The 25792-nt window shown below is 39.6% G+C and overlaps 1 protein-coding gene across 1 annotated transcript in view; it reads right to left on the bottom strand.

Annotated features, from left to right (window-relative positions):
* LOC109110978 (polycystic kidney disease protein 1-like 2) overlaps positions 1-25065 on the bottom strand; it is a 30709-nt gene extending 5644 nt beyond the window's left edge. Inside the window, 28 exon segments of the mRNA XM_042754411.1 lie at positions 74-252; positions 340-441; positions 559-789; positions 926-1116; positions 1203-1428; positions 1515-1646; positions 3243-3363; positions 3773-3897; positions 3982-4137; positions 4218-4355; positions 4437-4619; positions 5383-5528; positions 5631-5912; positions 7792-7921; positions 9072-9180; positions 9286-9344; positions 9346-9470; positions 9760-9895; positions 10848-10969; positions 11181-11248; positions 11250-11583; positions 12017-12243; positions 15991-16035; positions 16037-16142; positions 16453-16563; positions 23446-23637; positions 23714-23872; positions 24744-25065. Coding sequence (XP_042610345.1) covers positions 74-252; positions 340-441; positions 559-789; positions 926-1116; positions 1203-1428; positions 1515-1646; positions 3243-3363; positions 3773-3897; positions 3982-4137; positions 4218-4355; positions 4437-4619; positions 5383-5528; positions 5631-5912; positions 7792-7921; positions 9072-9180; positions 9286-9344; positions 9346-9470; positions 9760-9895; positions 10848-10969; positions 11181-11248; positions 11250-11583; positions 12017-12243; positions 15991-16035; positions 16037-16142; positions 16453-16563; positions 23446-23637; positions 23714-23872; positions 24744-25065 — 4457 coding nt within the window.
* Positions 25066-25792: the final 727 nt, after the last annotated feature.

The following is a 25792-nucleotide window of genomic DNA, read 5'->3' as shown; positions in this document are numbered from 1 at the left end:
AAATTACAGACAAAAATCAACATGCCTCCAAGAAATCTGACAAAGTACTATGTGACATTTCTATTCATTTTACCAAGCAGGATGCTGTCCTGAATTGTCATGCCACAGCCTAATACTTTGTAGCTCTCCCAGTGAGAAGGGGGTGGTCAGCAAGAACATATCCAGTCCTCCCCTTTCAAACAATGGTTTTTCAGGGTCAGTAAAATGGTGAGGTTCACTCTCTCCTTCTGTGCCCTGTAGAGTCACTGTCACCTGGAGCAATTTTATAGCATTGTTAATATCGAATGGCACAATAGTGTTCCTGAAAAAATACTGGAACTTAAGCTGGATGACACTTACCTGAGAAGAGGTGGAGGCCCCACGACGATGCCCTGTGTTAATACTCAACAAGTAACGATATTCAGCTAAGGGATCATTGTCCTCCAGTACTGTGACCTTAACCTTTAAGTAGGGAGATTAACATGAAAGTTAAACAAGGAAGTTTTATTTTATTTATAGTTTATCTTTTTGCTTTTTGTTTCAAACAAGATAAGGAATTGTCAAATTGGATTTTCAAACCTTGACTGCATCCTGAATATCCTTTCTTCGTGCCCACATCACAACCAACAGGTAAGCCAGGATGATGGCGCCTACAAAACACACCACCACTGGGTTGTTGACGAAGGTTGCAAAGAGTTCAGCAGTGCGGGACACATCAACCACATTGGGCATGACGAAGAAAGAGCTTCCAAAAAAGGTCAAATGGGAACATAGGCATTGAGTAACCAATGTTGTAGTACGAGGGCCAACCTGAAAAAAGGTAAAAATCCTATGTATAAATTACATGCTTATTCAGTTTAAAGGAGCGTTCACACAGACAATGATTGCAGTGATAAAATAACTGTCTTTCTGAACGGCCTTAAAAGACATTAATTGTTCAACTTACCCTACAGCCATCGCCACTCCAATTGGCCTTTGTCTCATCCCAATACAAACAGTGAGCAGCAATGGTTGTGATGAAAACTGAGGTGTTTGTCGAATTCACCCCTGCACCAACAACAGGCCTCACCAGAAGGTAGTAAACCCCTACTTCTATTGTCATTTCTGTGGGGTTAAGCACCCAAGTGTTCCTCTCCTCTGCACCACACAGATATAACAAAATAATTATCAATCTCTTTCTAAAAGTGTTAAATTCTGTTCATTTGTTTATATTTGTTAATAACCTTCAGAGTCGCCATCTTGAGGTAGCTGGATCCGAGCTTCATAATTTGTATCGTTAGGGTAGTCCTGAAAACCCAGGAGCAACTGCAGAGGTGTCTCCTCTGAAGGGTCTAACTTGAAAACCAGAGATATATTGGGTGCAGTCACATTAATGACCACAGTGCTGAAGTTTGCCAGTTCCAGAAGAGTTCGGTTAACCTCTGCCACCTCTTTCCTTGGTAAGAGAATCTAGGAAATTAAGAAAATAAGGTCTGGGTGTTTTATGTTTACAGTAGCCAAGCTTTTGGCCTTTATTGCTGACAATCTCCTTTTACCTCAATCTCCTCAGTCAGGTTTGCCACTGTAATCACAGAGCCATTCATTTTGGTGAGAGATAGAGACCCCACTGATCCACTGATATGCACGCCCTCATGCCGTGAAAATGGATTTATCCTGAAACTTGTCATCTGTGATAGGTTCAAGAGAAAATTAGTATTACAGAAGTCTAATTTTTGAATCTTACCTCACAAGTAGGTGGGAGAGGTGTCCAAAGGTTTCTCCTACTACTATTACGCAGATTACATGCAACTCTAATTTCATTACAACCGGGTAGGACTCAAACATCCTGAAAAGTGAAGCTGTAGGCTCTTTGATCGCCCCCTGGTGGCTGGCTGCAGTACAGGTCATAAACCGCACCCTTTCCATTTAAACAAATGGGACTTGAGTAAAAATGAAAAAATAAATTACACTTCCAATACAATTTTCCGAAAGATGGTTTTTGTCATTTAAGGTAGTTGTTATCACAATTCTTCATTTTTATGATAAGTTTGATTTTAGCTAGTAATTTGATGCTATTAAAATGGGGGGTGTTGTTATGGTTGATTGGGTCTGCACAAGTTTGGGCGGGAGTTTGATACCGCAGCTCCACCTCACGACACTACTGCGCAGACTTTAGCTCCAAACGAATCTCTACTGTGCAGACTCTGGATCCAAACGAATCTCTATTACACAGACTCTGGCTCCAAACGAATTTCTACTGCGCAGACTCTGGCTCCAAATGATGTCATTTACTCAAGATGGCAGCGGCCATACTGAGATGCTTTGGCTTAATTTTTTTATAATTGAAGGAAGTCGCGTCGTCCATCTTTTTTTACAGTCTATGATTGCAACCAGACTATTCCACGGTAGCTGTGTGGATCTTGGCCTGTCTGGCAGACATCTCAGCATGGCTGAAAGAACAACTCAACCTAGCAAAGATGGAAGTTGTCTTCCCAGCCACTCCAACATTTCAGTACAATTTCACCATCAAGCTTTTCAATGATAATTTCAACCAGATCAGTCAGAAACCTTGGAGTAACCTTTGATGATTAACTAGCTAGCTTCGATGAGCTTCAAAGGCCATATTGTAACACAGTCATGCAGGTTTGTACTGCACAACATTCTGATGATCAGGCCCTTCCTAACTATTGCAATGCTCTTCTGGCTGGTTGTCCAACATGTACAATCAAACCTCTATAGATTATACAGAATGCAGCAGGACAATCAGTCTTCATTGAGCTCAAGAGAGCCAATGTTACACTTCTCTTAATCTCTCTTATTGGCTTCTGTTTCAAGACACTGACATTTGGCATCTTTGTACCTCTACTCCCTCTTTACATTCCCTAGAAGCCTGAGGTCAGTGAGTGAGTGGAACCTTGTACTACAATCACAGAAAGGCACAAAATCCCTTTCCCTAACATTCACTGTTCCTTAGTGGTGGAATGATTTTCACAACCGTATCTGGACAATCAAACAATTTTCCTTGAGCACTTAACAGTGTCCTGTTAATGTTGACTCTTTAAAAGAAATTCTATGCTTTTTTCTTATGTCCCTTCCCTGTTCTACAAAATGTTTGAAACTTTTTTTTATATGCACTTGTGTTATTGCCTCCTCAGGATGAATCACAGTTGTTAGTCACTTTGGATAAAAGCATCTGCTGAATTCATAAATGTAAATTCTAAATTATGGGCTCATCAATTAGACTTCCTATAAGAGAAGAAAGATTAAATTGTCACTCAACTTACCCGTACATCTACTGGTTCATCTGGAGACAGAACATTAGAGCCCAGAGATGGGAGGATAAAACTGGCAGAGCTGTTCTTCTTAATGTTAAAGGGCTGTTTCTGAAGATCAGCCGATGATATTCTAAAAAGAGCACAGCAGAAGGAGTCATTTTATTTCTTTCTGACTAGCAATACCATGTAGTAAATTGTGATTTTGCCAGTCATGATGTATTGTAAATTATAGGCTACTGACTTCCCGTTTCAATAGAAAATGTGTTAAAACTAAATATTTCATTTCCATTTCATGGCTTTTTCATCTCCTCCCCCAACCACCTGTTACAAAGAAATCGCTTTTCATGATGACATGATCCAACCATTTCATAACCCATTTGTCTCACAGGATATCCTGTTTTGGAAAAAATTACCAAATCTATGTGACATTGTGACATACATACAAAAAAGGTGACACAATATGTTAAATTATGGAAGTAAAACGTGTCTTATGTTTATAAGACAATAAATTCCTTGACCTACCAATATTATTTGTTTACCTGTTGACATATAAACCAAAAACTGAAGAGCTGAGTATGATGGGCTCCTGGTTCACCTTTTTCCCAGCCAACAAGGCACTCTGAACATTGTCCACAGTTTTTAGTAAATGACTGGAGATCTCATTCTGTAGTATAGGGTAATGAAAACAGTGTCAAGAATGATGGTTTTGAATCAGAATATGGAGCACGGCTTGAGTGTTGTGATGTACCTGCTTAGAAGTTCTGGAAGAAACTTTGATGATGTTACTGGCAGCATCAATAATCGGCGTGGATGCTTGCAGTATTTTTTCAGAGAACTCCTTGCCAGAAAGTGTCAAGGAGACCAAGGACTTACTGAGGTTTGTTAGCAGATAACTAGCCTGTAACTGTAGCCAGGATGAATGAGTTAGGAGAGATGTATTACTACCAATGTATATTGCTACCATCTGGATGGTTAAAGAAGTACCTGAGCAGTGTCTGTCAGCTCATGACCCTGTGTGGTAAGGCCTGAAACCACATTAGCACTCATCTGCACCTCTGCTGGATTCTTTGGGGGGAAGGAACTCGTGGCAGCACTCAAACTCTGCAACATCTCTTCCCTCAGCTTCAGTTAGAAGAGGAATATTTGGTTTAAAAGATGGGTATATAAAACATTTCTGAATGTGCATATTTCCCTGTGGACTACCTCTTTTTTGACACTGTCATGCTGTCCTTCCGGTAATGCATCATTCAGTTTGTCGGACACAGACTGGAACATCTGTGCCAGCGCCGCCCCAGTGAGTCGACCTTGTTGCTGCAGCTGAGACACCTGGCTGGAAACCAGCACGTGGAGATCTCCAACTGTGTGATTACTACTGATGTCCTTTACCTGGAATGTGATGCACAATGATTTTTATTTTAACATTCTGTTTTTCTATCTTGACCATCATTCTTTTTGTCTGTATTTCACTCTGTCATTTTATCTTAAATACTTTATTTTAAAGACTGAAATTGGTTATATTAAAAATATAGGATTTAGAACCTAAATTTTGCATTTATTGAATTTACTGAATTACATACATTTTTAATATTTGTATTTATTTTATTTTTTATTTTTATTTTTTTAATCACTGATCATTGACACATGGTTTCCACCATTTGCTCTCCTTTTGCTATAATTATATGGCACAAAACGTTTTGATAGGTAAGTCATACATTCTTATGTATTTAATTATTTATTTTATAATGTTTGGTTTATTACAAGGGGGAAAAAAATGACACAAAAATTTCTTAGATGTCTATTTATATTATCAAGTGTAAATTAGTATATAGATTCCAAACTTGTTTAAAGTTTGAAAAGTTTTACGATTTGGTCATTGAAGAACAAGTATGTGTTGATTATCTGAATATTCATTCCTCTATGCTGTCCGCTCACTGTGTAGTGGTTACAGATCTGGTATTTTGGGCCTGAAGTGGAAAAATGTAATGTCTTGAAATTTGGCAGTGATTTATTCAATTGCTAAAGGACAAGTGGCACAGCTTTCTGGGAATGAACCATCTGTCTAATTAATTCAGCTGAATTGGTGTGAAGTGTGTATTTATCTTTTTTTTTTTTTAAAGATGCTCATAAACAAATCAACTCGACTACAAACCCGAGTGGTTACAGCAGTGTCAGCAGTAACACCTGCTGTGTTCTTAACAGTGATGTCCACCGTCAGACTGTAGTTGTTATGTTTATTCCCTAGAGGGAGGTAAAGCGACTCCACTGTGGGCTCGGCACCACAATAAAAATATTTACCTGCAAAATAGGTCAAAGTACACAAAGTTAACCCTAATACACATAGGTTGGTTTTACCTTTACAGGAAGAACCAAATTTAGAATATAAATCACATTTCTTACCCCTGGCAGTTTTGAAGCAGAAAATACAGGACCCAGCTTTGCAAAAAGATGGATCAACAGAGCAGCTGATCTTAAAAGGAGAGAGAACATCACCCACAAGAGGACTAATGACGCAGGAGGGAGGACTCAAGGCGACAGGGGGCGCTACAAATTTGTCAGTAGTAGGAGATGATGGCGAGACAGTAGTCGACAAAAGCGGCTGGACTGATGAATCCTCAGTACTGGATGTATCAACAACTGGAACAGTGTATCTAGCAGATCCAGACAAGCTATCCTTGATAGCTAAGAGAAAACACATATGGCATCAAATCCACTATAGGGTCTTAAATTTTATTAAAGTTGTACAAAATAATTTGGAGTTACACTTTATTTTTAACCCTTGTATGGTGTTTGGGTCTGTGGGACGCGTTTTCACTTTTTATCAAAAGAAAAATTATACTATTAATTATTTTTTCAAACTCAGACTCATTGGCCTTGGCTCATTTTCAGTGAAGAACATATATCAGAACAAATTTTCATTGACCACTCACTGTACACCCCCCCCCTACATATTTATATTACACACAGAATGTTCGGGTCCACTGGACACAGAGCTAGTAAAAGAGTGGAAATTTTTAGATCATGTGTACCTTCACTCGGTTCTCCTATTGTCTGGGCCTGCTATTAGTATGTGTTTGTGTAGATTATGTGTGTGTGTGTGTGTGTGTGACAGAGAGAGAGAGAGTCTGTAAGAGTGTGAGTGTAAGTGTGAGTTTTGTGTTTCTGCTCCTGCCATTCCCACACAAGGTTGTAGCACTTTAATACATAAATGTGATCTAACAAAAGTATGGTAAAATTTTACCATATATGCTGTTTATATTGCTTGTAATTGGGATAAAGTAAGCATCTAATGAGTATTTTAACATAGAATTTTTGATTGTGTTGAATTAAAACCCAAAAACTGCAGCGGGTCTACCAGACCCACGAACACTGGCTGAGTAACAAAAATATGAACATCATACAAGGGTTAAGATATCATTGTTACTGTGTAATTACACAAATAAATACAGAGTAATATTGATTAACAGCATGCACGTACTGTACTGCAGGGTTAGGGGTTTGGTTAGGGGTAGCTGAATGGTAGTTTAATTATGCAAAATTTACTGTTTTTGGTATATAATTGCAGTTATATGTATAACAAATACAATGTAAAATAAAGTGTTAACTTGTTTTTGTGGTCCCAAGCATTTAAAGGAACAGTTCACCCAAAAATGACATTGAAGATGTTTGTTTCTTCATTAAAACAGAATAGAAGAAATGTAGCATTACATCACTTACTCACTAATGGATCTTCTGCAGTGAATGGGTGCCATCAGAATGAGAGTCCAAACAGCTGATTAAAATATTACAGTATTTGTTTAGAATCACTTGGATTGTTTTTGCTTGTGAACAGTGCTTGATCTGTGCATATTTCTCTCTTGATTCAGATGAGATGACTTTTTCACTGGAGAAAGCAATGTTATGGATTATGGAATCTTATTTTAATGGAAAGCAAAGGTTTAAATTAAAACGCCTTAATAATGGATTATCTTATTAGAAACAAACAGCTTTTCACGTCACAAGATGTTAATTGATGGAGTGGTGTGGATTACATGTTGATTATTGTGATGTTTCTCATTCTGATGGCACCCATTCATTACAGAAGATCCATTGGTGAGCAAGTGATGTAATGCTAAATTTCTCCAAATGTGTTCTAATGACTCATCTACGTCTTGGATGGCTTAAGGGTGAGTACATTTTTTGCAAATTATTATTTAAAAGGTAAACTACTTCTTTAAGTCACATTTAAAAATGTATGAATGTCACTACATTAGATAATAATATCAAACCAAGTAGCATTTATTTGTATTTAAAGACAGCCCAAACACACAATTCTCGAGCAAAAAAATTAAAACAGATGTGCTGGGTTTCAAACAATAAAATAATAGATATACCGTTTTAAAATGAAACAAATTGTTTTTTACACTTTTTTTTTTTTTTTTCAGATTCTGTTTTGATATTTAGCTATCTGTGAATTGAATTTCATACATGTGCAAGTGTGATTTCAGTGCCCAAGCTGATTTTAGGCCCACTGTTTACTTTCAGAAGACCGGGTACAATTTAAGGTTAAAGCAACTCCTACCATAAACCACCACTGTGATATCCTGCTTTGCTTTTCGTAGTGCATCGCTCTCTATTGTTAAAGAGCTGCCCTCTGCCTTCTGTATCAATGGCTTTTTCACTGACTCTGAGTGACAGCGGCTCAGTGAACCCTGTGGGAAGATAATGTATTAGATAAATAAACCATACAAGCACATGGCCACATTTAAAAAGACAGAGGCAGATCTCTTATGAAAAATAAATGTGCTTAAATCATATTGAATGTGCACATGAATTGTAGTTAAAAATATTCAAAGTGCATTTTTACAAAACTCTACTTGCAGATAGCCTAATATATTATTGGAATTATAGGCCACTAAAGTGTACTTAAAGAGTGTCCAGTATCATGACTATGTTTCTTAACATCTATAAGTATACCTTTAAAAAGTTAACTTTGTAATAATGTCAAATTAAAGGTTCTACTTAAACATTTTAAATAATATGTTTTAATAGTCTTTTTTCATGCTTTAGATACTTATTTTAATATGTTGACAAACATACAAAAGAACATGTAAAGTACTTTAGAATTCTTACTGTAGTGTACTATTTGATTGCAACTTCATCATTACAAATGTGTAATTCCAAATATATATTTAAACATGGATTTCAATGGAAACAACATTAAAGTATATTTTAGTGCACCATACATGCTTGTCAGTACATTCAGCAGTACACTTACACATATTTCAAAGACAATAGAAGTAATTATGTATTCACATATAAAAATGTGCTGGAGTCCTACTTAAAGGGATAGCTCACCCAAAAATTAAAATCCCAAACTTTTGCACTGGCAATGGGAAAAAAAATGCTATGGAATGCTATGCCATTGACGGGGACCAAAAACTGTTTGGTAACATACATTCTTCAAAATATATTTTGTGTTCAACAGAAGAACAACTTGAGGGTAAGTGAATGATGACAGAATTTTTACTTTTGGGTGAACTATCCCTTTAAGTGGCTCAAAAAAGCGCTCTAAACTTCAGCTAATTGCATTTAATATAAGTTTATACTAGAATAAATTTTTCAAATAATTGTAATTAACATGCAATTATGTGTTTGAAAACATTACATTCCGTTCACATTATTAGTATATTCTTTTAAAGTATATTGTTTATAAGTATTTATTTTAAAAGCACGCTAAAGTACAATTTTTCCACAAGAGGTCACATGCAAAGTTGAACTGATTTTCAGAAAGCACACTGCAAGATCCTCCTAAAGCTACAGGTTTAATGAAATGTCAAAACATAACATAAAAACACTTACAGTAAAATCCTTGGTGCTCTCAAAGTACCAAACAATTTTCTGACATCCTTCACACTGCACCTGTAGCTTAACACTCTCAGCGACGTTCACTGGACTGCAGTTGGAACAGCTAAAAAGAGTATGCACAGATTTCAAAGCAGGCTACTTAGTAAAATGACAACAAATCTGAGCATATAATTTGATCAAATCAGATTGCAATCAGTGAAATTCTTACGTAACAGAAAGCTTCATATTTTCTCTAGGAATGACAGACATTCATCCATCTCCATCAATACTGTGTGACCCCATGTGACTTGGTATGTACAGTATACACAGAGAAACCGTACACTGGTGGTAGGCAAGCTTCGGATATCTCATGATCTCTATTTTTAACTCCACTGGAACAGGGGCAATCCTCATCTACAAAGAAAAGAGAAAGAAAGAAAGAAACACACACCAGATTCTTATATCAATTCTAAAAAGATATAAACAAGATGGTTCCATTTTTCTCTGCTGACAGCTTCAGAAGTATCAACGTTTTTCTGACTAAACTAATTGCAACATTAAAATCATGGCAGTCCTTAAAATCATGAAGGTGACTGAGCAACTGCAGTTGAGATGAATAAGAATGCTTACAGATTTCTCCAGGTATTATAGACCTCCTTGGATATAACACATTTTTTTGTGATTTAGCAATAGTGGTACTTACGGCATTTCCAGATAGCGTCATCATCTACTTCTCCATCAACATATAACTTGACGCTGGTAGTGCCGATGACTGGGACCTCTGGATCTAATGTGATATTTAGATTATTGGCTCTGGCAGTTCTCACATGCTCACTGATCTGGAGAAATAATAGATGTGTAATAGATGTGCTGCATTTTTCAAACAAGATAAGCTCTATTGACAGTATCTGTGGCATACCACAGAAAATAAGTTTGTAAAAACAAAAATGTGTGTACAGTAAGTAAGACACTTACAACGGAAGACTGCAAGGCAAGTCATTGCACTAAAATAATGCTAAAATACACATTATTTCAAAATACATCTGCAAGTAAAAGTCATCATTTAAATGTAAACTTTTATGTTCAGGGATAACAGAAAAAAAGTAGTATTTTATAAAAGTAGTTATATATTTAAAAAATAAATTTACAATAAATTCCTATAAGTTAATAATTTAACTTTAGTTAATGCATTAGCTAATATAAACCAACAATGTGTAATACATTTTTAAAAGTTAATGTTTAGTTAATAAAAAAAACAATATAAACTGTTGCATTGTTAGTTCAGATCCATTAAATAATATTAACAATTAATAACTTGTGGTTTTAATGTATTAGTAAATGTAAAAAAAAACGTGAAACCAATAAAGGCTGTTACATTTCATGTTCAGCTCATGGTAACTAATGTTACCTTATTGCAAAGTGTTACCAAATAAAAATATCAGAAATGCATAAGATGTTCATCCTCCTAAAAAAGTAGTCTTACCGCATTTAAGAGAAACAAATTAAAATGTACAGCTTACAAGTAATACATTTTTTGTACAGAAGAACACAGTACAGGCTCAAACCAAAAAAGTACTACATTTTGTGTACTATAAACCCCCCAAAATTTTATGTCTTAATGTAAGTAAATGTATTGCAAATGTTTTTTTTTTTTCACATTAACACTGATAAAATTTTTTTTTTTTAGTAACCCTGTAGTCAACAAAATATATTATTAATTAATGAAAGCATAGCTTGTACTGAGTGCTTATAACAAAGCATATGTTTATGGACAGACTCTGGATCACATACCGTGTCTTCTTCATGTTTGTTCACTGTTTCATTGTGACAATACACTGTTGTGTTGCAACCATCCATTTCCATGCTTGAGAAGGAATTCTCTGCTCTGACCACAACATTTAAATTTGCCCTAAATAAGATGGAGAAAAATCTGACTGAAGAATCGGAAAGCTGATTAAATATACACTACTTAACCAAAAGTGTGAGGATCAGTTTTCATTGTAATGCATGTTTATAATATTTAATAATGTTCAAAATCATATTAATGCCAATGGTTATGAAATCAAACACTCACTTGCTTTTGGCCCTCTAATGCATGTGTAAATAAGTAAAAGGCAGTACCTTGTATTGTGTTTGAGATTACGAAAACTTGTGGATTTCCATGAAGCATCTCATGCATCTCAGAAAAAGTGATTGGCTCCAGACACCAGAAAATGGAGTTGCACTGGAGCTCCCCGAGCCAGAGACACATTGACATAGAGGGCATGGACCGGACACTGCTCATGCTCAAATTCAATGTCCACTATGAGTCCTTCCACTGGCTCCACCAAGCACAGCTGCAGGACAGTGGAGCGATCTACAGCTGTCACCCCATTGAGAGCCACAACAGTAAGCTGTTGGCAGCCTGGTCCTAGCTGCTGCTGTACTTCTGGAGATATGGTGATATTATGGGGAACGATCCCTCTGATAGCGGAAACGGAGGCCAGCTCTGTATTTTCATGCTGAATTTTGTATGTGACATTTGTTCCTGGAGGAGTTAAACATTCATTTAGATTCTGTCCATTTTTAAAACTTATAATATGTCCTTATATATTACTACAAATGTTTCTGCCATCTGGTGGGTGAAAAATTTAAGTAGGCCTACAGTAAATGTAACTTTTGAATTTGAATGATAACTTCTGGAGAGAAAAAACACAGGCCATGAATAGCGATAAAACTTTCTAGTGGGCTTGTGTCGAGCACTTGTGCTCATGCATGCTATCAAATGGAGTATACTTTAAGGTTAAAATGCACGTTCAAATTTATACCCTAAGTGTTTGCATTAAAAATGAAGAATACTTTGTGCTTTACAATAAAATGCCATATCTAGGGGCTACAATGTCATAGATACACTGTAAAAATGCTAATTACATTCCCTTTTGTCAAAATAATAACAATAATAATAAAACATCTATTTTTACCTGCGTCTAATTCCAATTGGATTCTCAGAGGGTTATTATAAAGTGCTTTGCAGTTGGAATAGTCTGTTGATTTATTCATGCTGTGGCACTTTAAGGTCCCAAACTGTCCGAGCGGTTCCTGGATAGTGATGCTTTTGGAAGCGGTGACATGCCATTCACTAGTACTGCACTCTACCATGGCAGTGTATACTCCAGCATGGCTGTACTTATGCACCACATTCTCCATCCTAAAAAAAGTTTTTCACAGTCAATCATTAAAGTTCCATTGTGAAAAAAACACGAGCTTAATTGTATTGAATATGCACTTGTAGTTTACTTGCAGATAACATAATATTAATGAAATAAAAGGCCACTTAAGTGTACCTAATGAAAGTACACTTTCATGACTGTCTCTTAACATATTTAGTAGTACACTTTTTAAATGTTTATCATTATATTTTAATAATCTTTTGTCATCCTTAAATGTTCACTTGTTTTGATGTGTTGACTAACATATAAAAGCACATACTGATTATAATTTAACGGTATTGTGTTACTCAGTATTACAGTTAAAGTGAATATATTTAAATGTACTAAATTACAAATCTGTAATTACACATATATTTATATGCATAAACTATACATTTCAGTAGAAAGTGTATTTTACTTTATGTAAATGCTTGTTAGAGGGCTAAAGTACACTTTGATATCTGAGACAATAGAAGTAATTATGAACTTATATATAAAGATATACTTAAGCTCTATTTAAAAGGGCTATATGTAGAATTCAGAAACTCTTGTTATTAGCGACACCGGTGGCGGTTTAAGTGAATTGTAGCCAGCAATTATTACTTGTGCTCGCACTTGTGCAGAAGAGCAGGGTCGCCAAGACGCCAACTCTTATGCATTTGGGATGAGACACACACTTTTTCAGGCTCTGTCTAATGTTCTCACACTGCCCAGGTAAACCTCACGCCAAATAAAAATGCCCAAGTGCTGCGCAGACCAAATCTCACTGTATTTTGATGTAATACACCATTCGGTCTCCACAGTGCTGCATCAAGTAGAGACACAGGTATTGAAGACCTGCTGCCACCTCTTGATTGGACCAGTCATACCAATCACATTTTCCCTACATCGTTGCAAGGTCACTGTAGTACAGAGGCTCTTAACTCTGGCCCTTGAGGTCCACTTTCCTGCAGAGTTTAGCTCCTACTTTGATCAAACTTGCCTGCAGCTAAATTCATACTAATCCTGAAGACCTTGATTAGCTTGATCAATTGTGTTTGATTAGGGTTGAAACTGAACTCTGCAGGAAAGTGGACCTTTAGGGCCAGAGCTGAGAACCCCTGCTGTAGTATTGTGCAGCATTGTTATCTCAATACACAAGGACATTATCACATGAACTTTATCTCCAGAGTTTGCTCTGAGAGACACTTCACAATCTTTTCAAACCGTTTATTTTGAGGAAAAACTACCGTCAAGCAGGCATGGGCCAATTACTGATTTCAAGGTATACCTTGATTCGAAAATGTCATGATTTCAAAACCACTAAAATTTCCAGTTATTCCCGTTGCACCATATACAAAAAATCTAAACCTGACTTCCTATATTTGGAATCTTATAATGGGCCATGGTTGAATCTTCCATCAGGACAATAATCCAAAACAAACATCAAAATCAACACAAAAATGTGTCACTGAGCACAAAATGAAGCTTTTCTGCCATGGCCATCCCAGTTCCCTGACCTGAGCCCTATAGAAAATGAGTGTGGTGAACTGAAGAGAAGATGCAACAACATCGAGCTGGGAATCTGAAGGATCTGGAGAGATTCTGTATGATGGAATGGTTTCTGATCTCTTGTCAGGTGTTCTCCAAACTCACCAGGCTTTATAAGAGAAATCTGTGAGCTGCTATCTTGGGAAAAGGACATTGTGATAATTGGGTGGCAATAATAACGTGAACTAGAGATAAACGTTTATTTCATAACGTGAGTGTCCCCCCACTTCCCATTGTTTTACTTCAATGATAGGTTAGAATTAAGTGAATTTTTTAATGAAATATCAAAAGGATAAATGGTGCAGATTTATTTTCACCGCCACCTTTTCTTATATTTATCAAGAGTGCCAATATTAGTAGAGGGCATTGTATGATATGATTTTTTTTTTTTGGGCAGAGCCTGCATTTACAGGAAAAAAATATGACTGTTAATGTCATTAGAGGAGTGTATTTGTGTGTTCCAACAGGTGACATGTAAAACATCTTGCTTTTGAGTATTGAAATAATACACTTACAAGTACACTACTAGTACACTGATATTTGTATACTTACTACATAAAGTATGCTTAAAAATATCCTTGAACTTTTCTTAAGTATACTTAATAAAATAAACTTATACTTCCTTTTCGTAAGGGATATGCAGTTTATATTGTAACATTTAAATACTATACACTTTTTGGCACACATTATTTATTTATTTTCATATTTTCTTAAATTAGCCACTAAAATAATCTGACTTGATGGTAAATTATCTTAGAAATAATCTAATCAGCATGGGAGGAATGTTTCTAAAAAACTGCATCTAGTTACCACATTAATCATATGATAAGTTCTAATATTAAAATGAAATTAAAAATAAATTGTTGAATTCAGCTAGGGGTATTTGATTGATTCAGTTGTTGAAATCTCAGTACAGCTGAGCAACCAAAATTGGCAACCCTGACAAGAGATTAAACGTGAATCAGTGACCGGTATACTCATGGTGAAATCATTTTCTTTCTTTGCTTAGAAGTAAAAAGAAGTTGGAATACCTTTGCAGCAATATACTGTTAATGAACATCATGCTGCTGAGAGCGACCTTTAATTGAATATGTAAATATATGCTGTGCATGCTTTCCTCTCAATAACCAAATATAAACAACAAAAATGGACAGCGGTGAGAAAACATCAGTTAAGAAAGCATCTGATTCATAATGATGTGGATATGTTTGCACCAGCTCACGTCGAAAGGTAATTAAAATTACAATGTTATGATTATAAATGGTATTTGAGACTATAGACCAGTGCTAATCCTAGGACGTCTGGGGGGTCCTACACAAAACTGTGTCAGCGGGGGGGGGGGGGGTTGGGGTGACTTGAACTGGGGTAGAGTTGGTGATGAACGAATTAATAATTAAAACGCATTGTTCTGGTTTCAATCAGTCTTGAATCGTTGCTCGCGGAAAGTGCTTAAGAAAACAGTGTCTCTTCCGCAGCTTCTGTATGTACTTTCAAAATTCAATCGTTTTTTGTTCTAGACTCGAGCAAGACTTGTAAGACATTCACGTTACCATGATTTGACTGATGTTTAACGTAGAAAGGGCGACAGCACACCAACATTAAAAGAACGATGATCATTCATTTTTTCATAACCAATGGCTAATTCAAAAACAAAACGAAAATTAAATCATCTTTGAGAGCAAGGGGGGCCCATGGTGTTTCGGGGGGCCCCTACGCAGCTTGCGTATTTTGCGTATAGGGAGGATAGGCTCTGCTATAGACTATATACATCTGGCTAATAATCTCTTTTCTTTGTGTGGTTGGTGACACATACATTACGGTACAGAATAGCTCTTTTCAGCATTATCCTTTCGATTTTTCCCGGCAAAAAACACCAGAGTCCTTGACATTTAAAATCAAGCTCTACAGGCTTTCATTTAAGAAAGTACAAACTAAGAAGTCAGGGAAGGTCTCGTTTTTTTAAGTTTGCATTACACACTGTTCACCGCATTGGCAAATAAAAAAGCAATGCTACATGAAAATTCTTACATATAGCCCCTTTAAGTGATTCCAAAAAGCATACTTAAGTTAAAAACTAATTTTATGTAATATAATTTAAACTGTAATACTACTCCTAAAAGTATGCTAAAGTGCATTTTCTTTTTCATATACAGAATATTGAACATATACAGAATATCTTTAATAGCTATTATGTGTTATCAAACATGCAGGGCAACACTCCCTCTTCAGGACTGTAATTATCAATGATGTGTCCATCCCCCCAGTGTGCACGTGAGGTTGCCTTGAAATGGATGGTGCAGCAACCATTTCACTGTGATGGGAATGTTGTCAAAGACAGCAGCCAGCTTACTCATTAGCAGATGAAGAGCTGACAACAAGAAGTATAAACGATTTAATATTATCCTAAAGCCAAGTTGTCAGTATTAAATGTTCTTTTGACCTACAGTCGAAATGTATGGAGAATTGTGCAACGAGATAAGCTGACAGAGCACACATGAATTCATGCAATCAGACACGTACTGGGGGGTAATAAACATAATGTCTAAAGGCCACAGTGTGTACTACAATAAGAGACAACAATGCACCGTATTATCAACATCAGATATGGGTTTTGAAGTAAGGAAAATGTAATGTTTCATCATGTGTCATACTGGGTTGGGGACAAAAGAGTTCTGGACCATTTTTGCAATGATATTCCACTGACAAATAGCTTCCTAGCACAGGGCACGGCTCTCCAAAAGATGAAATATCTGCACCAGCCTGACACACCTGCAGTCCGTGGCAGTGCTCTTGACAGAAAACAAAAAACAGAATAGTTTTTCATTCACTGTGCAAATAATCTGTAACATTCATCACTATATGCTGCTGAATGCACATTTATACATGCTCAAATAAATCATCCCTCTGTAAACTATTGAACTGAAGCATACATTTGGTTATAATTTCCTCTTTTACGGTTAAGAACGCATGTAAATCTGATAGTTGTTGAGTGTTTTTTTGTTAATGGTGAGAGAGCTTTTTGCGCTGTATTTACCCTGTACGGAAGAAAGAGCGCTCTGAAAAGTCCATAATGTTCCCCATTAATAATACGCAATATGGGTTTGGGACTGGTTGCATAAAACACTTTTTCATTTTTTTTCAAATATATAAATAAATCTTTAGTGACAAGCCTGAAATCATAAAAGTGTTCCTTTATTGTTTATGGCACTTTTCACAAATAGGGTACAAAAAATGCAACTCTAAAAAATTAAAATGAACAAATAAATTTTTTTTTTTAATTCAACAAATGGGTAGTAAGATATTTTTTAACACTTTGCTGTTGATTTTAAAACTCAGGAATTCAAACAAACTGTTATATGCTGCTGAAATTGAATTGCAACCCTATTATCGAAATTTGGAAATGTCTAAATTTGGGTGTTTTAAAGGAATGAAACTAAGTAAATGTAAAAACCAAACAGAAAAAATATAATTAAATAAGTAACTTAATACGTAAGAATGCATAACAATTTAGCCAAGTAACAGGATTTCTGTCAATTAGTTTTGGGGGCAAATGTTTGTTTGAAGTTACCTTTAAAAATTCCCAGAAAGGAAAACAAACAAAAACTGATTTGTTTATTGTTTATTTGTCTTAAAATAGCTTGGATAATAAGGTTGGATAGTTGATCTTATTGAATGCAGTCAGCAACAATATGTGTATATATATATATATATATATATATATATAATATATATATTATATATATATATATATATATATATATATATATTCTGTCATTGACAACTAACTCCTCAGAGGTATTGGGCATAGTAATGTACATGACAATGTTAAATGTATTTGGTCTTGGCGGAATTGATTTGCTACTACTGCTGCTGCTCTGAGAGTTGTCGTGACCGAAATATATATATATATTATATATTATATATATATATATATATATATATATATATTTCTGTCATGACAACTCTCATAAATCTGCTACGCTGCGGCAGATATTTAGTCTTGGTGAAATAAATCTGCTACGCTGCGGCAGAGTGCTGCTGCGGCAGAGCAAGTACAGAGACTGGCTTCATGAAAAAACATCCACAACATGCTGCTGTGAGCATGTAAGAATATTGCTGCTGCTAATATGACATAAAATAAAACCCCATATAGCATACATGAATCACCTCGTAACAGATCTATACATGTGGAGTTGGGGAAGGTGAAGCGTTTCCTGAAGCAAGCTGCAAACTGGTACAGCAAGCTCTAGTCAACATATTGAATGTTGAGCAGCGAGCTCATTGGCTACTGATACAGGAGAGAACCCAGTCAGCTTTGCCATGTGATAATGATGTCATAGGTCAGATTGAGTAAGACCTATCGGACTGCGCCATCTAGAGTTTCATGCCAGAACTCTGTTTATATATATATATATATATAGTTCCCTTTCAGTCGGTCACTCTCGACGTCACGTCGGTGACCGACTAATTGGGATATCGCTTCGATAGACCAATCTACTTCGAGTGTAAACTAAACGAGCCAATGCACATTGGCATGCAATTGTTGCATCCAGCTGCTGCTGATTACAGCATGAGTATAATAAGGCAGCAGGTGCAATGCATACCAGCTTTTCAAACTGTGTCTGCTGTGAAACTATGAGTTCAGCACGCTCTTGGAAGCTTCACGTGTTGGCGAGACGGCACTTCAGCGGTGGTCGTTCCCGAGTCAAGTGGGTTTGTGCACTTCAGGCTGCACTACCCCCTGCCATGTTGCAAGCAGCCAATTCCCCTGTGCGCCTCAGCACTAAAAAAGCATTTCCTAAAGAGCCAATTTCTCTAAAAGAGCTTCACGGGTGTGTCTTTGTAAAGACGACGGATCGTCCTTATTTAAGGATGCCGTTTCACCTGTGCGTTTCTGGGTGCGATTGTCACCTGGCAATGGGTGATGGTCACGATCACTGTCTCATGTGTCTGGGCATCAAGAATGCTGAGGTGGGCTTCGTGGATGAGTCATGTTCCCACTGCGGGAAGATGACCATCTCGGAGCTGTGAACCAGGCTCTGCTGCCTTCAGTGGGGCGCAGTCCTTGTTGCCACTGCCGCGATCTGGGGCTCGTTCTGGCAGCCGACAGGCGAGAACCACTTCCAGCAGTAGCGCGGGTGGTTTGAGGATTACAGTGGTGGCAAACCCTGCAGGGAACCAACCCTCTGGGGACCATCACTTCTCTTGCACCTCCGATCCAGTGGAGCAACCCACGGAACGCGCTGGGCCCTCTTAAAAAAAAAAGAGCGTACCAGCGGTATCCAGTGGGCCTCCCCCCGACCAGATGTTGATCTCAGCTTCGGAGGGAGAGCTGTCTGATGAAGATTCGGCTGCACTGCCATCCCTCGGGACTATATGGCTTACGGGGAAGCTGCTTCCGCCTTACACGCTATGGCGTTACTGCAGTTGCACCAGGCCAAGGCACTGAAGGACCTGCACGAGGGTGGTCACGATCCAGAAGTTCTGAAAGATCTCAGAGATCTCCACTGACCTCGCTCTCGGAGCCAAGAAGGTCACCGCGCGTTCTCTGGGTCATGCGATGTCCAAGCTTGTGGTCCAGGAGCGCCATCTCTGGCTGAGTCTGGTTGAAATGAGGGATGCCGACAAAGATCAGTTCCTTAATTCCCCTGTGTCCCAGACCGGCCTCTTCGGCGACGCGGTCGAGAACCTGGCCCAGCAGTTCTCGGCTGAATGGGAGCAGACTGAGGCGGTCCAACCTTCTGCCCGGCGGGCAGCTGCTGCCTCCACCCATCTGTCGGCTGCAGCGCCCCAGCCTGCCTCCTGCGTCCACCCCCACTCCCGCGCCGCATCCGCAGCAGCCTCCAGCAAGTGGCGCCATAGAGCTGGGCATAGGCAGGCCGCCCCACCCGTCCTGGCCCCCATCAAACCTGGCCGTTAGCGGAAGAGCACAAGACCCCGGGTCGGGCAACCCAGAGAGAGGTAGCTGCTTTCTGGGGGATGGTGAAAGCACCTCTCCCTCCCCTGGACGTGTACTTTCATGTATCGATCTTTCCATGCCACAGACCTTTTCTGCGGATTGTGTTCGAAGGACGGGCGCATATCAGTACAAGGTCCTGCCCTTCTGGCTGTCACGAAAGTCACGGAGGTGGCTCTTGTTCCCCTCAGAGAGCAGGGTGGTTCGCATTCTCAACTATCTAGACGATTGGCCGATACTAGCACAATCTCGGGATCAGTTTGTGCGAGCATAGGGACCTGGTGCTCCGGCACCTCAGCCTGTTGGGCTTTTGGGTCAACTGGGGAAAGAGCAAACTCTCACCGATGCAGAGGATCTCTTTTCTCGGTATGGAGTTGGATTCGGTCGAACAGACAGCACGCGCCACAGAGGAACGGCGCTGTCGGTGCTAGCCTGCTTGAATAAGTTCAGGACAGCAGTCCAGCTGAAACTTTTTCAGAGGCTCCTGGGGCATATGGTGGCTGCAGCAGCACTTACACTGCTCGGCCTGTTGCATATGAGACCGCTCCAGCACTGGCTTTATGTCCGAGTCCCAAGGTGGGCGTGGAAGTGCGGCACTCACCGGATCCAAGTTACACCGGCCTGTCACCAAACCCTCATCCCGTGGTCAGATCTTGTGTTTCTCCGGGCAGAGGTGCCCCTAGAGCAGATCTCCGGGTATGCTGTGGTTTACACGGATGCCTCCACCACCGGCTGGGGGGCCACGTACAATGGGCATGCAGTCTCAGGGGTTTGGACGGGCCCGCAGCTGCGGTGGCACATCAAATGCCTAGAGTTGTTAGCAGTGCGCCTTGCCTTGAACCATCTCAAAGGTCACGTATGAGGCAAGCACGTGCTGGTCCGAACGGACAACACAGCGACTGTTGCGTACATCAACTGACAAGGTGGTCTGCGCTCCCATTGCATGTCACAACTCGCCCGCCACCTCCTCCTTTGGAGTCGGAAGGTGCTGAGGTCACTTCTTGCTGTTCACATTCAGGGCCTGTTCAACCGTACAGCCGACAAGCTGTCTTGAGCAATGCTCCCGGGAGAATGGCGACTCCATCCCCTGATGGTCCAGCTCATTTGGAGACGGTTTGGAGACCTGTTTGCTTCACCAGAGACCTCTCACTGCCAGTTGTTCTCAGCATGGACTCACTGGCACACAGCTGTGAGCCAGTGAGCCTTCTCGCACAGACCATTATGCGAAGTCCGGGAGGACGAGGAGCAAGTCTTGCTAGTGGTGCCATATTGGCCCACTCGGACCTGGTTCCCCAAACTATCTCCTCCGTGGCCATTTCCTCTGAGGAAGGATCTACTACCTCAGAGACGGGGCACCGTTTGGCACCCGTCTAGGTGACCTACCCCAGGAGGTAGTGAACACCATCAATTCAGGAAGAGCACCGTCTACGAGACACACTTATGCCTTGAAGTGGAACCTGTTCATCGAGTGGTGTTCTTCTTGCCGAGAGGACCCCCGAAGATGCCAGATTGGTGGTCGTGCTTTCCCTTTCTGCAGCAAGGGGTGGAGCGAAGGCTGTCTCCCTCCACCCTCAAAGTCCAGGTTGCTGCTATTGCTGTGTACCATGACCCCGTGAATGGCAAGTCTTTAGGTAAGCATGACCTCGTCATCAGGTTCCTTAGAGGGGCCAGGAGGTTAAATCATTCCCGGCCCCCCTCTTTACCCTCTTGGGACCTGACTCTAATGCTAAAATCACTACAACAGGGCCCATTCAACCCTTTGCATTCAGTTGAGCTAAAGTTTCTTTCATTGAAAACTCTGCTCCTGCTTGCACTGGCCTCCATCAATAGGGTATGGGACCTGCACGCATTTTCAGTCGACGATTCGTGCCTAGAATTTGGGCTGGCTGACTCCCAGGTAATCCTGAGGCCCCGGCCTGGCTGTGTGTCCTCCAGGGGCAGCGCTTGCAGGTTCACCACTTGGTCTTTGAAGGGTGTAGTGGGAACCTGCAAGCGCTGCCCCTGGAGGAGGCAGACCCAGCCCTGGCTTTGCTCTGTCCCCGTCCGAGCATTGAGATGCTACGTAGACCAGACACAAAGCTTCAGGACCTCAGACCAGCTCTTTGTCTGTTACGGAGGTCGGCAGAAGGGGAATGCCGTCTCTAAGCAGAGGATGGCCCACTGGATTGTGGATGCCATAACCCTGGCTTTTTAGGCACAGGGTGTGCCCTGCCCATTCAGGTTGCGAGCTCACTCAACCAGAAGTGTTGCATCCTCCTGGGCGCTGGCTCGTGGTGCCTCGCTGACAGATATTTGTAGAGCTGCGGGCTGGGCAACCCCTAACATGTTCTCTAGGTTCTATAGCCTTCATGTAGAGCCGGTATCCTCCAGTGTTATCTCATCAAACGGGTAGTGGCACCGAGAGGCCCCGGTTACTGTTGAGATCCTCTATCACCCTAGGCAGCTGAACGCGGCGGAACGTCCAGCGCCAGGCCTTCATGATGAATCCGTAAGAGCCGTGGAAGACTGGGTTTCATATTGAGACCTAAGCGGTACTCGTATGCATATAGTCCACAGTATAGCCTTAGAGCCCGTGTTTCACCGCCAGACTTCTGCCTTCCCAAGAGGGTTTGAATCACCTTAAATTTCTCCACATACACCTAAACGGATGCTATATGTGTATTTGCTTCCGAAAACTCCTTCGGGAAGAATGGGGCTTCCACAGCATCCCTGTTCCAAGCGGAACAGGTACGTTTTCCCAGTGTTATCCAATCTCACCCAGTGAGGTAGTGCTTTGACAATGGTGAGTGGAACTACTTGTTCCGAGCCCCGGCCTACACCTAATAGGGGCGCAGGCGGCTTGCACAGGGCACTGGAAGGGGCAGCACCCATGGCGCTTTGGTAGGGATCCCAATTAGTCGGCCACCGACGTGACATCGTGAGTGACCGACTGAAAGGGAACGTCTCGGTTACGTATGGTAACCCTCGTTCCCTGAAGGAGGGAATGGAGACATCACGTCCCGTCGCCATGGTTGCTGTACCACCGCTGAGCCGTGGTATGCATTGCACCTGCTGCCTTATTATACTCACGCTGTGATCAGCTGCAGCTGGATGCAATAATTGCATGCCAATGTGCATTGGCTCATTTAGCTTACACTCTAAGTAGATTGGTCTATCGAAGCGATATCCCAATTAGTCGGTCATCGACGTGACGTCTCTGTTCCCTCCTTCAGGGAACAAGGGTTACCACATGTAACCGAGATATTTTTTTTAAAGATGACTTTCTTATGTTATTGTCATGCTGTAGAAAGGTGTTTTCCAAATGGTCTTTTTATTTGTATCACTCTTTTAAGGAATGTTATATTTTTTGTTATATTTATAATGGTGAATTTAACAAATAGCTTTTAGTACAATTAATTTAATAATAAAATATGACATGTTTTAAGATTTAAATTCTTAGAAATGAGGTCAAGGTCATTACCACTAAATTTGGACAAGCCAAAGACCCCATTTTAAGCGGGGATACATATATTTAATGTGTTTAAAATGAGCTCCTTTTCACTGTATCTTTATTTTGTTAGATATCTTACATATCATATAATAACATATTTCTCTCAACAAAATGACATTCGTGCATCCAAAGCTTTTTTAAGATGTCATGGGACACCAAAGCGTAACCTACTCATGGAAAGTGTCATATAATAGTGGAAAAGTGGGAAACTTTCACTGGATGTACCTGATACAGTATCTACTATATCCACCCAGCTGCACTCCTCCTGCTGTGGAGATGCATGTGAGCGAGCGTGGCTGCTCCTGCAGTAATGCACCGTCTTCCTGCCGTAGAAGCTGTCATCAATCTCTATCACTTGACCAGAGCCACACTGAAGCGTAGCATTATGATCAGCGCAGGCTAAAGAGCGCCCGGACTCTAAAAAAAAACAATAAAATACCAACTATAACCAACCAAACCAAAAAGGTATTTTTATATGAAGAAAGAGACCAACCAAACTCGCAGATGAAGTAGAGCTCCTGGCTACAGTTACTGGCAGTTTCCCACTGAAATCCAGAATCTCTCCTTATGTAGCCACAGGATGCATTCAGCAAGGGCTCCTGGAGCCAGTTGGAGTAACTAACATCTGAACCATCCAACCAGGACAAAAGACCTGAGAACAAAAAGTAACAAAATAAAACAACAAAGTAAAAAAAAATTATTGTTCAGATCTTGAAGAAGAATAATCAGGCTACTATTTTACGTAAAAATACATTTTGTTTTCATATTTCAATATCAGTAAACAGTGTAAAATGGCTTTCCTCACTTTATGAACCAAATTCAAAAGCTTCTCACATATTATATTGTTGCTAAAGGTCAGTTATTGTATTAGTGTATGTGATAAAAGGTATCCTTGAATTTTGCAAATTTAAATCCTGTAAACCATGAAGCGTTCTTCTCTTTTATATAATCTAAGTAAGGTGCTGGATTTAAACAGTGCAAAGACAAATCTAACAAAAGGGGACATGGCAATAAAGGATGCTTTTTATGTGCCTGGAAAGGTCTTTGTAAAGCCGGAGATTGGTGTCAAACCATAGACCCATTAACAACCTGCTGCTCTGTAGAGATAACACAAGTTAGCTAGTAATAATGGAGGTAATGAAAAATAGTTTGTTTGAACATGAAACACAGCTGACAAGAGAGATAAGACTTTTTAACAGTCAGTGTCTTGTCCAGCTTATTCTGATAAGGTTTCACTGACAAGCAGGGATATATATATATATATATATATATATATATATATATATTTATAATGTACTTAATCACCATTGTTCATTGTGTCACTTGCGGGCATAATCAGACTATTTTTTTACACAATTCATACAAAGTATTTAATGGTGCAGCTTCTAATTAAAACATATTTCTAAATAAAACTTAACTTAATGTTTAATTTAATCCCCAGAGCCAGAAACATTATGTTGGTAGAACAGTAAATAGCTTTTATATTGTCTTTAGAGGCATAATTAGGAAAGTTATAAACATACCTTCAGTAGCAGCAGAGTCCAGAGTGAGGTTGGTGGAGGCAGGAGCGAGTCCTATCCACCAGTCCTGCTTCGGCTGCAGGTGTTTTTGGAGAAACTGTTGGGTTTCATCATTCTGGATGAAGGATAGATGCCCACCGCCACGCTCACACCAAGCTTGAGCACTGAGGAAACTGCGCTGCAGAGCCACAAACTCATAGCAGGAGCTCTCAAATGCCTGCTGGTGCTCTGGACAGGAAAGAAACTCCTCATCATCACTCCAGATTGAGATGACATGAAATCAACTCACTATTAGAAACAGAATGTAGAGAGTTTGATTGTCCATCCTAATCCTTAACCTGTATATGAACAGAAGCAGCCTGAGTCCTCTGCATTTAAAGGCCACTGACGTCCGCCCCCCTCAAAATGAGAGTCCGATGTCATCAATAAACTTTAATCACCAACAATAGCTTGATTGCTTGATGGCTGGCCTTTGTGATGTGCTCTTAGATGCATTAACATAAAGCATCCCACTGCATTGTGCCCCCTCTGTGTAAATAACACTGCACAGAAACCACTGATGTCTGCATCCACAGCCTGGGCAGAGGGAGATAAGACAAGCATTGAATCCATAAACAAAGCTGGCATCTGATCATCAAACTACTATTTCTTTTTCTAACACAGATACAAATGAAATCAGACTTCACCTTGTCGTTTCTGCTGTCTATTCAATAAAAATCTGAAATAGAATTCAATACATCTTCTGGGGAAAAATGGTGTGTGGCTGTGCATAAGGCATTATGACAAAACATTATGGTTGCTAAGGTGTTCTGTGTGCGTTTTATCATGTTGCTGTTGCATACCATTTCAAGTCAAAAGAGCTCAAGATTCTGTGACATTCTGGTCACTATAGATGGCTCAGGTTCATCCTGCAATGTATTAGATATTTTCATCTGTTTTGTTTGCCAGGCAAAACAATCCAACTGACTGCTTAGAAAGTGAATGTTAAAATACTCCATTTAAAAAGTATAAAATGTTTTAAAATGATAGCTAAAAAGTTTTTAAATGATAAA

This window comes from Cyprinus carpio, unplaced genomic scaffold (assembly GCF_018340385.1).
Source record: "Cyprinus carpio isolate SPL01 unplaced genomic scaffold, ASM1834038v1 S000006513, whole genome shotgun sequence".
Lineage (NCBI taxonomy): Eukaryota > Metazoa > Chordata > Actinopteri > Cypriniformes > Cyprinidae > Cyprinus > Cyprinus carpio.
This window is presented reverse-complemented; position numbering and strand designations above follow the sequence as displayed.